We start from the raw sequence: 14,402 nt of genomic DNA on the forward strand, positions 1-14,402 counted from the left end.
ATTTTTTTGCGGGGAAATTCTCATTAATTTGGATTCTATTCATTGGATGAAAAGATCCCTCAATCCAAGATAGATAGCGAAACCAATTGATCGGAAAAGTCAGGGTGATCGTCTCCATCTCCCATGGCGATGGCGACGACACTATCACGCCCCGTCCTCCTGAGTTGCTGGCATCATGTTGGCCGCCTCCCCGCCACTAGTTCAAGGGAGGGGTGGTCGTGCTGGTGGGAGCCACTCCCCTGCCACTGATTCTGCGGATGTCGCCATAGGCAGACCAACATGTCGTCGGTGATCACGTCCCTGGCATCCTTTCACGTGCTTATGTTTGCCTCCCCTTGTAGATGTAGGCGGGTGAGGGTAAGTCCACTGCCCCTCCATATCGGGGCCGGTAGCTAGCTAGCACTGCACTGGCCACCGTTTCCGCAACACACGACTCGGGATGGAGCAGAAACGGTTCGCGCCACCGGGAATAAGGACACAGGGATCTACGAGGCTATGTTCATGAGCCAATGCCATACATGGCATGATGGTGTACTACCAAGGTCGCGGAATGGGGGACCCTGTCCAGACGCTCGACCCGGACGACGTTGCAAAAGGTGGTGGGTCATCCCTGCCGGTAGCTAGGGGTGAACCTGATCTGGCCCTTAGGGGCGTAGATCCAACTCTGATCATGAGCGGTATGCTTAAGTGGTGGCCACCATCAAGTTAACGCATTGTTGCCACAATGCGGCTGCATGCTCGGTCCAGTGGAGCGGCCCTGTCTAGGGTTCGATCCCGCCAATGTGGGTCATGGTGGCTCAAGGCCAAGATCTTTAAAAACAATATCGTATGAGAAAGTTATGACGTTTTTGTGTTGGTCATTCTAGTTCTCTAGAACCTCTGGATGGATTTTTGCTAGGACTCCAGGCGAGTCCAGAAACTTATGGACATCGCCGGAACTTCGGTCCTCCGAAGCCTTTAGAATGCATATAGACACCTCGATAGGCATAAATCTGGGCCCTTATTTATGTCTTCCTTCAGCCGCGGGGGGGGGGGGGGGGGGGTTGATGTGAATTCCCCCCTTTGTTTTAGCAATCAACCCATTGCATGAGCTACATAGTGTGAGGTTACATCATAAGTTGCTTTTTGTGGAAGTGCATCCATTGCCCCTAGTGTTTTTATGATCTATGATAAGTTGATTAAATGGAGTACTCCTTCCATTCCTTTATATAAGGTGCATTTTTGGGCGTGGTGACCAAGGAATAGAATTGAGGGGAATTTTGGACAAAAATACCCTCAGCTAATTAGGCAGTTAGTAGGTTAATTAGCGGCAACTAAATAACCAGCGGCCTAATAAAAGGCAACTAAATTCGCTGCACCAGAATAAAATCAATCGGTGGGATGGGAGAGAGATGTGAGTGCATGAAATCAGGGAGAGAGAGATTCTTTCTTTTACTACCTTTCTATTGGGAACTACGTAGTACTTTTTATCCAAGGGATGTAATAGATGGTGGAAGGGCACACATAGGAAACTACGAGGAAAAGAGAAATACACCTTACATTGTGAAATTTCTGGAAAGAACTAATACACCTTATATAAAGGAACAGAAGGAGTAATATTTATTTTAAGTGGTGACCACCTTAGGTGCCACAAGAGACAAGTTAGGAAGATGGTTTGACCCCTCTTTTCTCCATGGACAAGTGTTAACAAGATTAAGGGCATTTCATAGCCTTTAGTGTCTAAGATCCCATTGAGTCCTTAGGTATGTTGATACTATGAAAAAGAGGATACTGGTTTTCTAGTAAGGTGAAACTTTTGTTGCAAAGTGCTTAGAGACCAAACTCCACCCCTCAAAAGTCCCATATTTCCTTTGCCCACCTCTCTACATTATTCATTTCTTCGAACCCTCCAACCACTTTTCATCAGGAGCATTTGGCTCTTTTAGCGAGTTAATTCCTTTGTTCTGTGGGCCAATGAGACCCTCTAATCACTTTTCATCTGGATCATTCGAAGCAGTGAAAAACGAGTTATATATGTCGTTCGAAACCTCTGAACCACCGCTGGATGAATCCTCTGAACAACATACAATAATTGTTTCCTCTGTTTCATTTCCATTCAGTGCCTCCGGGAACATTCCGGCCGGACACTCCGGGCCTATGTAAAGATGCCACTTTTAGTTATTTTTGGTACCTCCGAGTGAAATTGAAACCCCCGAGTTGTGCAAAAACTCGTCTGATGGTCACATTTCTTGGTCCAACCTATATGTAGTGCCACCACCCACCCCATCATTCCACTCAGTATCTATCAAGTCTTGTGTTGAATTTGAAAGGGCATTCTACATCAACCCTAATGCTATATTATTTTGTTCCCTTCTCTTTGTTTTCCAAGCTTATCTTTAAAACAACCAACCGCCCAACCCTATGTATTCATTCTGTGAGGTTTGAGTGTAGAGGATATTACCTTTTGAAGCACAAGAGAGGTATTCATCACCAAGCAACCTCTATCTTGTTACTTTTAGTGGGTTTGCGCCTCCTAGATTGACTAGGAGTGCTTGGGGGCCTTCAAGGTGTGAAGAAACCAATAAGTTTGCGAAGGCCAGATATTACCCGCTTTGTGTGAAGATCGAGCCCGGAGTGAGACTTTGATCTTAGTGGTATCGACCCATGGTGGAATAGGTGCGCAAACACTTAGTGTGCTTTTTATGAGTGATGTTGCCAATGCTTTGACCTTTGTGGTACCAAGTCTTAGGACTTTGCGTCCGAATCTCCACCAACAAGGAGTAGGATAATGCCAATTATCTGGGATGATCAGTGTTTGCAATCCCTTCCATGAATCCCTTTACATTCTTGCAAGTTCAGCTTCCACTCTTTACTCTTTCAAGACTTGCATGTGTAGGATGTTCTAGGAAACTACAACCTTCGTCTCGAATTAACTAGATGAAATGAGTGTATCTAGGTGCGTTTCAGTGTGTAGATACACTCATTTCAGTGGCAGTTAATTCCAGACGGAGGGAGTACTAGCTAATCTTAAAATCTATCATCAACTTAAAAATTGATTAGGGCTTGTTTTTTTAGTTATTTCACCACTCTAGACTTCAATCAATCCTTCACTTAGCTTTGCACTCATTGCATGTGTAATGATTCTAGTGAGAGTCTGGGAGCTTGTTTCAGTTGGAGGACACCACCTCCCAGATGTTTATGTAGTATTGGTTTGATGATCTCTTTGTGAAGCTTGTAGAGAAGCCCAAGTTGTTTGTTAAGTTGATGTAGAGCTTGTCAACTATCCATAGCAGATTGAATAGTAATCCCCCGAGAGGAGAGTGAACTAAGAGAGGGTCATCAACCCGCATGCACCTCGATGAAGGCTGGAATATCAGTGGATATTTGAACCCTAGGAAATACATGAGTTGTCTATCCCCCCCCCATCTTCCATTCCGCAATATGAATATTACACCGTGTTCCATTAAAACATTCAAGGGGCTATACGATATACCAAGTGTAGAAGTAGGCCAATCGTACTTGCTACTATTGATATATCTTGTGTAAAGTTTGAACTTTTTGCTTGTTTTTGTTAAAGAAAATCTTGTCTGGACATGGCTTATTGGTGCACTTACTTGAGCCTATCATATTTACATACTGTGTTTGAAAATAATCAGGCTAGTTCAATTCCAGCTTAGAAATTAAGTTGAATTCATACTTGCTATAAAAATGGGTATTCACCCCCTCTAGGCAACATCTAGATCCTTTCAGATTGGTCGTCCCATTCCAAAGGTTTAGAGTGATCCATCCACTCAAACCTTAACTATCTCAACCTCAGTGCAGACCCCTGGCTTAATAATTGCCATTAGGTGGATGAGTATCGACATTATGTTTAAAACTTGTGCAGCGGTCTCCTTCACTTGTATCCTAGTACTACCCTTATGACCTCTGTAATGATGATAACACTCCCACGGTAGGTGTTTGTGCACATTAAATATAATAAATATAGAAATTATTTAACGAATATCCCTTCCTATGTAGTATACCAACTTGGTAAGTCCTTAGGCGATAACCAGTGTGGATTGCATCGGTTGTGTGAGTGCTAGAACTTTGAGTGAAAACACTGATCAACCTTCGTTGAGACTCGTGAATAAGGCGCCCATGAGCATTGTTCACCTCCTTAGAGGCTTCATCGCGGGCCCTCTTTACCAAATCTCCTGCCACGATGTTTTGTGGATCTTTAGGGCAAAAGCCAAAATATATAGTTTTTGCAAGAGCTGGCAGTAACAACGTCGTCGTCACTTCCTCCTTGGAGGTGCTACCTTAAGAGATATTGACCTAGTCAGACGAGATTCTACTGTAATAGGATCTCTTACTAGTGAGGGTGATGGAGGAGTTAACCCCGGGCGGTGTGGCGAGAAAAAGCAGCAGTGGTGTCTCTACAAATTGCCATGATTTGGTTGGTTTGTCAGCTTTGGCTGCTTAGGTGGTCCTATGGCCAACATATAAGCCAAAGTGGTGGTTTAAAAAGTTGTTGATGTGTTATAGGGTCTTGGCATTGGTTGTTTGGGAGGTAGAGTTATCAATTCGACTAGTGCGCGACTTCAATGCATATGTGCAAGTGAGGTCAAAGAGTCCATAAACCATTATCTTGTTGTAGAGTGCCGACATTGGTCTCTTTTTGGCAGATCGTCATTTTGAATGGTATGTGTTTTCAGTACATGTGTGCGCATGGCGAGGACAATCATCTACACTAACATGACTCCAAAAAAATTGGATCAATCACAAGAAGGCACGCCAAAAAAAGTGGTTAGGTGAACCTTAACTTTAGTTTGTCTTATAATTCCATTGACATGGTTGTTCCTTCTTAACTGAACTTAGGTGCATGCCAAGGGATTCTTTTCACTCCTAGCTAGGGGGTGGTGGGGAAGTTTGCCCATGGTTATAAAACCCCCTTCTATTCATCCTTTTGGAATACCTCCCTACTCCATCCTTTTAGAAACCTTTTTGTCAAAATCATCTAGCTACAACCTTATGCATCAAGACCACATAAGATTCTTACCACCATTACTCTCGTTAGTTACCTAGATTTGTGAGAGGAAACCTCCAGTTTATCATAATTCATGATTAATGGCCCCGACTATTTTATGTGGGTTAGTTCCGGTTTATGGTTTTGCGTCGAACAACGGGTTGAAGTTGTTGCAACTTTGGACCTCCAGCCCTGGTGTGGTTGGTGCGTTGAGCATAACTCCGTGGGTTTCGTGTGAGGGATCAGTTGCAAGTACAGTAGTAAAAGGCAAGGCGCTGCACAGAAAGGGCGCTGAACAAAGCTACACGTACACAAACCTGACTGTTTTAGCTCTGAGATCCTGCACGCGTTTGGTTCTGACGAATGTTGCCGTGTACCCTCCGTAAGTGCATCAATCAGCAGGAAGACTGGTACGTCTCCGTAATAAGTGCCACGAGATGTGTGGCGCAAGTCCACGCGCCCACAGGCCACGACAGGGACTCGTTCAAACAAAAGTACTAATGACTACTGAGCGATAGAAAAGTCATACGTACCGCTACCGCACTGATCCGCTGTGGGCCCGCCCTCGCAGTAGCAGACGAACCCCACCCCGCCGTGCGTCTGGTTGTGTCGGTAGCCGCACCATCCGCCGGAGCGCTCGCATGCGCCGCACTGCTCCGAGTGCGGGCTGTAGTTCAGCTCGAACCCGCCCTTGAGCACCTCAACGTACCTTGACGCAGGAGGCGCCTCCATCATGGCCTTCTTATGAGAGTCCAGCACCGGCGTCACCACCGCCGCCTCGCACCCGTACTCGCTCGCTTCGCCCGTGTAGCCATCGCCCGCGAACGCGTACGAACTCCCGTTGTAGTCGGGACAGCCAGTCAGTTCCACGGCGGAGGGCCATGAGGCGTTCCTCTTGCAGTTGTAGAAGAAGGTGATGTTGGAGTCCGACTGCGTGAGCTGCAGCGCCGAGCCGGCGTCGATGGTGAAGTTGAAGTGGAGGTGCGGGCAGCTGGCCGTGTTGAGGGCTTCGGCCTCGACGTCGTCGACGAGGAAGACGGAGTGCGTGTCGTAGTCGATGCCCGAGACTCTGTACCGGTGGTGGGACTGGGCGGGGAGGATCAGGGTGGTGTTGTCCTCGCAGGCAAGGCCGAGGCCGCGGTAGCCGCAGCTGGAGGCCGAGGACGAGTTGAGCCAGAACGGGTAGGCGATGGTCAGGCCGCCGCAGGTGGCGTTGCCACAGGTGGGTGGGTACCCGTTGGCCGCGGCGAAGAGGAGCAGGACGGCGAGGAGAAGGAGGAGCAGGGAAGGCATCGCGGCGGTGTGGATGAGCAAGGGGAGGAGGAGCGCCGACTAAGTTGGCGCGATCGCAGCGCGTGAGAGTCAAGTGAGGGTGTTAGGCTGGGGGCGACAGGTGCTTCGACTGGATGTGGAAATTCTGAGCCTCGACGGAGCACGCGGCAGCGCCTTTTGCAGAGTGAATAGCACAAAACTATCATTTTTTGGGTTAACATTTCAAAAAATTACCATATTTTTGTTTTGTCGTTGATACCTACCAATTATGTTGTTTGCTATTTCAAAAAACTCAAACTCAAATGTAATTTAAAATTGATTGATTTATGACAGTCGGGCCTGCCCCTAAACAAACCGGTTGTTTGACCGTTAATTTACATGTAGAGCCCACATATCAGTCATGGAGCTGTTCCAAAAAGGGTCAAACAAATGACTCTCTTACATGCGTGCCCCAACTGTTATAGAGCCGATCAAATGTTAACTACTCGGTCATTTAGATTCTTTTAAAAAGCAAACCACAGAACCGGTAGGTATCAGCGACAAACAAACTTTTTGTAGATTTTTTTAAACTCTAACCCAAATAGTGGTAGGTTTATGCTATTCACTCCACGGTTGCACGATGATTCGACCTTACATCGCCCTTTATTCATCGCGGACAACGACGGGGCCGCACGGTCCGCTGGTGACGGGCGATCGTGGGTCGGAGTGCAGTTACCATCGTTTGGACACCTGGCTAATTTTACTTTTTTGGGCAGAATTTAATTTGGACTTGGAATTAAAGGACCAACTTATGGTGCCTCCTTGATGCAACTTGATACGGCGTAGAAATTAGTATGCTAAAATCTTGAGAAGCCCGACATGCGGTGGCGGCGGCGGACACTGCGGGCGGGATGCATCGCGGAGGTGTGGATGAGGAAGAGAAGTTTGGGTAAGGGTGCCCAACTACGCGGTGAATTGTGCGGCAGTGTGGATGGGCATATGTGTTTGCGTCCGTTTTGGTGACTGCAACTGCTTGCGAGGATCAGTGTTAGGCATAGTGTTGGTATTTCATGGCTTTGTTATATATCGGTGTGATCCTTTGTTCATTGATGTTGGCTCCGAGCCACACAGAGGCCGAATTTATGTTTATTGTGTTTTGTGTTCTCTTAATGCTTCATTATGAGTTAATAAAACACCATAGAAAAACTTAAAAACAATGTTGTGGTCTTAAAAAAACACAAACGAAACACAAAAAATGCAAATTATTTTGCTTCCCGAGGTCATAAACAGCTCCAAGAGCGAACAAGAACCTACATTTTGACTAAAAATCTTTAGGCTATAGACTGTAATTTGCATTGGTAAATACGGATCTTCACTAGTCGCAGACAAAAAAAATGCAGAATGCTGCAGCGGGAACGCCTCATCGTGTAGGCAAAACGCTCCAGTAGAACACCTCATCGTGTAGGCAGAACCCTAAACCATAAACCCTAGCAGCAGGATTAGTACCAAATATGTTTAGGGTGAGAGAAGGTTGATACGTCCATTTTGCATCATGTTTACCTACTGTTATTTATAATGTTGTTATGCATAATAATGCATTTTGGAGTAATTCTAATGTCTTTTCTCTCATAATATGCAAGGTTCACACAAAAAGGGAGAATTCCGGCAGCTGAAAATCTGGAACTAAAAAAGGTACGTCAGACTACCTATTCTGCACAACTCTAAATGAGTTGAAACTTCATGAGGAATTTTTATGGAATATATAAAAATAATGGAGCAAATAACTACCGGAGGGGGGCCACCTGGTGAGCACAAGACACCAGGGCGCGCCCTGGTGGGTTGTGCTTAGCCCAGCCCACCTCCGGTGCCCATCTTCTAGTATATAAGTCATTTTGACCTAGAAAAAATAAGGAGAGTACTTTCGGGACAAAGCGCCGCCGTCTCGAGGCGGAACTTGGAGAGGAGCACTTTTGTCCTTCGGTGGAGCGATTCCGCCGGGGGAATTTCCCTCCCGGAGGGGGAAATCATCGTCATCATCATTACCAACAACTCTCCCATCTTGGAGAGGGCAATCTCCATCAACATCTTCAACAACACCATCTCCTCTCAAACCCTAGTTTATCTCTTGTGTTCAATCTTTGTACCGGAACTATAGATTGGTACTTGTGGGTGACTAATAGTGTTGATTACATCTCGTAGTTGATTACTATATGGTTTATTTGGTGGAAGATTATATGTTCGGATCCAATATGCTATTTAATATCCCTCTGATCTTGAGCATGATTATCATTTGTGAGTAGTTACTTTTGTTCTTGAGGTCACGGGAGAAATCTTGTTGCAAGTAATCATGTGAATTTTATATGTGTTCGATATTTTGATGGTACGTATGTTGTGATTCCTTTAGTGGTGTCATGTGAATATCGACTACATGGCATTTCACCATATTTGGGCCTAAGGGAATGAATTGTGGAGTAGTTATTAGATGATGGATTGCGAGAGTGACAGAAGCTTAAACCCTAGTTTATGCGCTATTCTGTAAGGGACCGATTAGATCCAAAAGTTTAATGTTATGGTTAGAATTTATTCTTAATACTTTTCTCGTAGTTGTGGATGCTTGCGAGGGGGTTAATCATAAGTAGGAGTTTTGTTCAAGTAAGAACAACACCTAGGACCGATCCACCCACATACAAAATTATCAAAGTAGCAAACACAAATCAAACCAACATGATGAAAGTGACTAGATGAAATTCCCGTGTACCCTCAAGAACGTTTTTCTTACCATAAGAGACCGTTTTGGCCTGTCCTTTGCCTCAAAAGGATTGGGCTACCTTGCTGCACTTTTGTTACTATTATCGTTACTTACTCGTTACAAATTATTTTGCTATCAAACTACTCGTTACTTATAATTTTAGTGCTTGCAGACATTACCTTGCTAAAAACCACTTGTCATTTCCTTCTGCTCCTTGTTGGGTTCGACACTCTTACTTATTGAAAGGACTACGATTGATCCCCTATACTTATGGTTCATCAAGGCTCTTTTTGTTGGAAATATGCCCTAGAGGCAATAATAAAAGGATTATTATTATATTTCCTTGTTCATGATAATTGTCTTTTATTCATGCTATAATTGTGTTATCCGGAAATCGTAATACATGTGTGAATACATAGACACCAACATGTCCCTAGTAAGCCTCTAGTTGACTAGCTCGTCGATCAACAGATAGTCATGGTTTCATGACTATGGACATTGGATGTCATTGATAACGAGATCACATCATTAGGAGAATGATGTGATGGACAAGACCCAATCCTAAACATAGCACAAGATCGTATAGTTCGTTTGCTAGAGTTTTTCCAATGTCAAGTATCTTTTCCTTAGACCATGAGATCGTGTAACTCCCGGATACCGTAGGAGTGCTTTGGGTGTACCAAACGTCACAACGTAACTGGGTGACTATAAAGGTATACTACGGGTATCTCCGAAAGTGTCTGTTGGGTTGACACGGATCAAGACTGGGATTTGTCACTCCGTATGACAGAGAGGTATCTCTGGGCCCACTCGGTAATGCATCATCATAATGAGCTCAAAGTGACCAAGTGTCTGGTCACGGGATCATGCATTACGGTACGAGTAAAGTGAGTTGCCAGTAACGAGATTGAACGAGGTATTGGGATACCGACGATCGAATCTCGGGCAAGTAACGTACCGATTGACAAAGGGAATTGTATACGGGGTTGCTTGAATCCTCGACATCGTGGTTCATCCGATGAGATCATCGAGGAGCATGTGGGAGCCAACATGGGTATCCAGATCCCGCTGTTGGCTATTGACCGGGGAGCCATCTCGGTCATGTCTACATGTCTCCCGAACCCGTAGGGTCTACACACTTAAGGTTCGGGGACGCTAGGGTTGTAGAGATATGAATATGCAGTAACCCAAAAGTTGTTCGGAGTCTCGGATGAGATCCCGGATGTCACGAGGAGTTCCGGAACGGTCCGGAGGTGAAGAATTATATATAAGAAGTGCAGTTTTGGCCATCGGAAAAGTTTCGGGGGTCACCGGTATTGTACCGGGACCACCGGAAGGGTCCCGGGGGTCCACCGGGTGGGGACACCCATCCCGGAGGGCCCCATGGGCTAAAGTGGGGAGGGGAACCAGCCCATAGTGGGCTGGTGCGCCCCTCTTGGCCCACCCCATGCGCCTAGGGTTGGGAACCCTAGGGTGGGGGGGGGGCGCCCCACCTGGCTTGGGGGGGCACTCCACCCCTTGGCCGCCGCCCCCCTAGGAGATCCCATCTCCTAGGGCCAGAGCCCCCCCTAGGGGAGCCTATATAAAGGGGGGGGAGGGAGGGGCAGCGGCACCCTTGACTCTTGGCGCCTCCCTCTCCCCTGCTACACCTCTCCCTCTCGCAGTAGAACGACGAAGCCCTGCTGCGGTGACTCCTGCATCCACCACCACACCGTCGTGCTGCTGGATCTTCATCAACCTCTCCTTCCCCCTTGCTGGATCAAGAAGGAGGAGACGTCACGCTGACCGTATGTGTGTTGAACGCGGAGGTGCCGTCCGTTCGGCGCTAGGATCTCCGGTGATTTGGATCACGTCGAGTACGACTTCCTCATCCCCGTTCTTTGAACGCTTCCGCGCGTGATCTACAAAGGTATGTAGATGCAATCTGATCACTCGTTGCTAGATGAACTCATAGATGGATCTTGGTGAAACCGTAGGAAATTTTTTGTTTTCTGCAACGTTCACCAACAGTGGCATCATGAGCTAGGTCTATGCGTAATTCTCTTTGCACGAGTAGAACACAATTTGTTGTGGGCGTAGATGTTGTCAACTTTCTTGCCGCTACTAGTCTTATTTTGCTTCATCAGTATTGTGGGATGAAGCGGCTCGGACCAACCTTACACGTACGCTTACATGAGACCGGTTCCACCGACTGACATGCACTAGTTGCATAAGGTGGCTGGCGGGTGTCTGTCTCTCCCACTTTAGTTGGAGCGGATTCGATGAAAAGGGTCCTTATGAAGGGTAAATAGAAGTTGACAAATCACGTTGTGGCTTTCACGTAGGTAAGAAAACGTTCTTGCTAGAACCCTATTGCAGCCACGTAAAACTTGCAACAACAATTAGAGGATGTCTAACTTGTTTTTGCAGCAAGTGTTTTGTGATGTGGTATGGCCAAAGTTGTGATGAATGATGAATGATATATATGTGATGTATGAGATGTTCATGCTATTGTAATAGGAATCACGACTTGCATGTCGATGAGTATGACAACCGACAGGAGCCATAGGAGTTGTCTTTATTTTTTGTATGACCTGCGTGTCATTGAGAAATGCCATGTAAATTACTTTACTTTATTGCTAAGCGTGTTAGCCATAGTAGTAGAAGTAATAGTTGGCGAGCAACTTCATGGAGACACGATGATGGAGATCATGATGATGGAGATCATGGTGTCATGCCGGTGACAAGATGATCATGGAGCCCCAAGATGGAGATCAAAGGAGCTATGTGATATTGGCCATATCAAGTCACTATTATTATTTAATTGCATGTGATGTTTATCATGTTTTTGCATCTTGTTTACTTAGAACGACGGTAGTAAATAAGATGATCCCTCATAATAATTTCAAGAAAGTGTCCCCCCTAACTGTGCACCATTGCGACAGTTCGTTGTTCTGAAGCACCACGTGATGATCGGGTGTGATAGATTCCAACGTTCACATACAACGGGTGTAAGACAGATTTACACATGCGTTGACTTGACGAGCCTAGCATGTACAGACATGGCCTCGGAACACAGAAGATCGAAAGGTCGAGCATGAGTCTGTAACGCCCGGATAATCAAGCTATAGTAACCTCTGCTAATGATGCCTCGTCACCACTCTTACTGTTGTAAACCTCGCGATGATTCAATCCCATTCGAATTCAAATTTCAAAATCAAAGCAAACAATAAAAGTTTTTCAAAATTTAAAACAAAAGTGTTCGGGAGATGCCATATTTTTACATAGGTCAATATGGTGTAATAAACACAATTTTATAAACTGCCTAAGTATTTTAAAATAAATAAAGACAGAAAAGGAAAATAAATAAAAGAAAGAGACTAACAAAAAAAAGAGAAGAAAGAGGGAACCCCCTCTGTAACGCCCTCGATGCGGCTATATCTCCCACGTGTCGAGGCACGACTTAGAGGCATAACCGCATTGAAAGCAATGTCGCAAGTCAGGAAATCATCACACATCCCATGTACATAAATAATATAAAGGGGAGGTACATAGTTGGCTTACACTCGCCACGTCACATCAAAGTACATAAATAACATCCATCATACAAATCACTCATGGCCCGACTACGGTGCCAAAATAGAAAAGACCCCCAACATGCGACAAGGCCCTGAATCGATAACCCCAACTAGGCACCACTACTGATCGTCGGGAAAGGAAACATAATAACGCTGAGAGTCCTCGTCGAACTCCCACTTGAGCTCGTACTCGTCACCTGGAGCGGAATCACCTGGACTTGCATCTGGAATTATAGTATCTGTGAGCCACAGGGACTCAGCAATCTCGCACCCTCGCGATCAAAACTATTTAAGCTTATAGGAAGGATAAGGCAAGTATGTGGAGCTGCAGCAAGCGACTAGCATATGTGGTGGCTAACTTATACGCAAAAGAGAGTGAGAAGAGGAGGCAAGGCGCGAGCGAGAATCTAGAGGAACAACCTGCGCAAGCATTACCCCAACACCGTGTCCACTTCCCGGACTCCGCCGAGAAGAGGCCATCACGGCAACACACTCGGTTGATTCATTTTAATTAATTAAGGTTCAAGTTATCTACAACCGGACATTAACAAATTCCCATCTGCCCATAACCGCGGGCACGGCTTTCGAAAGTTCAATCCCTGCAGGGGAGTCCCAACTTAGCCCATGACAAGCTCTCATGGTCAACGAAGGAAAAGACCTCCTCCCAAGACGTTCCGATCAGACTCGGTATCTCGGTAACTCAAGACACTTCGACAGGTTAAAACAAGACCAGCAACACCGCCCGAATGTGCCGACAAATCCCGATAGGAGCTGCACATATCTCTTTCTCAGGGCACACTCAGATTGTCTTAGGTACGGGTAGGCCAGCCCAGAGTTGCCCCTGGTGGCCACCGGTAGCTGACAGGTGGACCAACACTCAGAGGAGCACTGGCCCGGGGGGGGGGGGGGGGTTAAAATAAGATGACCCTTGAGTCTGCAGAACCCAAGGGAAAGAAAAGGGGTAGGCGGCAAATGGTAAAACCAAGGTTGGGCATTGCTGGAAAAGCTTTAATCAAGGCGAAATATCAAGGGGTTCCCATTATAACCCAACCGCGTAAGGAACGCAAAAATCCGGGAACATAACACCGATATGACGGAAACTAGGGCGGCAAGAGTGGAACAAAACACTAGGAGAGAGGCCGAGCCTTCCACCCTTTACCAAGTATATAGATGCATTAAGATAACATAGCAATATAGTGATATCCCAACAAGCAAATAAAAGATGTTCCAATAGGAACGGCTCCAATCTTCACCTGCAACTAGCAACGCTATAAGAGGGGGCTGAGCAAAGCGGTAACATAGCCAATCAACGGTTTGCTAGGACAATGGTAGGTTAGAGGTTCAATCATGCAATTGGGAGGCTGACAAGCAAGTGGTAGGCATCGTAGCAGTGGCAAAGCAAAAGAGCGAGCAAACTAGCATAGCAAAGATAGTAGTGATTTCGAGGGTATGATCATCTTGCCTGCACAGTTGTCAGAGTTGACTGGATCCTCACAAGCAAACTCAACGGGCTCCTCGGTAGCGAACTCGTCTCCCGGCTCTACCCAACAAGACAAACAAGCAACTAGGATACAATCAACCACGTGCAAGACCATTCGGGCGCAGGCCCAACCGGCCTTCCCCCCCCCTTATCCATTCCCCCCCCAAACCCTAACCCACCCGATCCCCACTCCCCCCCCACTCACTTCCTCCCCCTCCCCCCGATCCAGTTCTGGATCGGGATCGGGCCGACGCCCCGCGCCCCCCCCACAACGCTGCCCCGCCGTCGCCGCGTCCCCGTCCTCCTCCCCGCCGGACTGCCCGCCTCCCCGACTCCTCGACGCCGTCGTCTCCGCCCTCCTCCTCAATCCCCCCTGCC

The 14,402-nt window shown here is 46.5% G+C and overlaps 1 protein-coding gene across 1 annotated transcript; it reads right to left on the reverse strand.

The window, feature by feature from the left end:
- Positions 1–5,491: 5,491 nt before the first annotated feature.
- On the reverse strand, positions 5,492–6,538 carry LOC125543182 (LEAF RUST 10 DISEASE-RESISTANCE LOCUS RECEPTOR-LIKE PROTEIN KINASE-like 1.2). The gene has a single exon (XM_087515508.1). It carries the CDS (start codon positions 6,278–6,280, stop codon positions 5,492–5,494), a length of 789 nt encoding a protein of 262 aa, XP_087371634.1. The 5' UTR covers positions 6,281–6,538.
- Between the last annotated feature and the right edge of the window lie 7,864 nt (positions 6,539–14,402).

The sequence above is a fragment of the Triticum urartu genome, chromosome 3A, assembly GCF_056163025.1.
Source record: "Triticum urartu cultivar PI428250 chromosome 3A, HENAU_Tu73, whole genome shotgun sequence".
In the NCBI taxonomy this organism is placed as follows: Eukaryota; Viridiplantae; Streptophyta; class Magnoliopsida; order Poales; family Poaceae; genus Triticum; species Triticum urartu.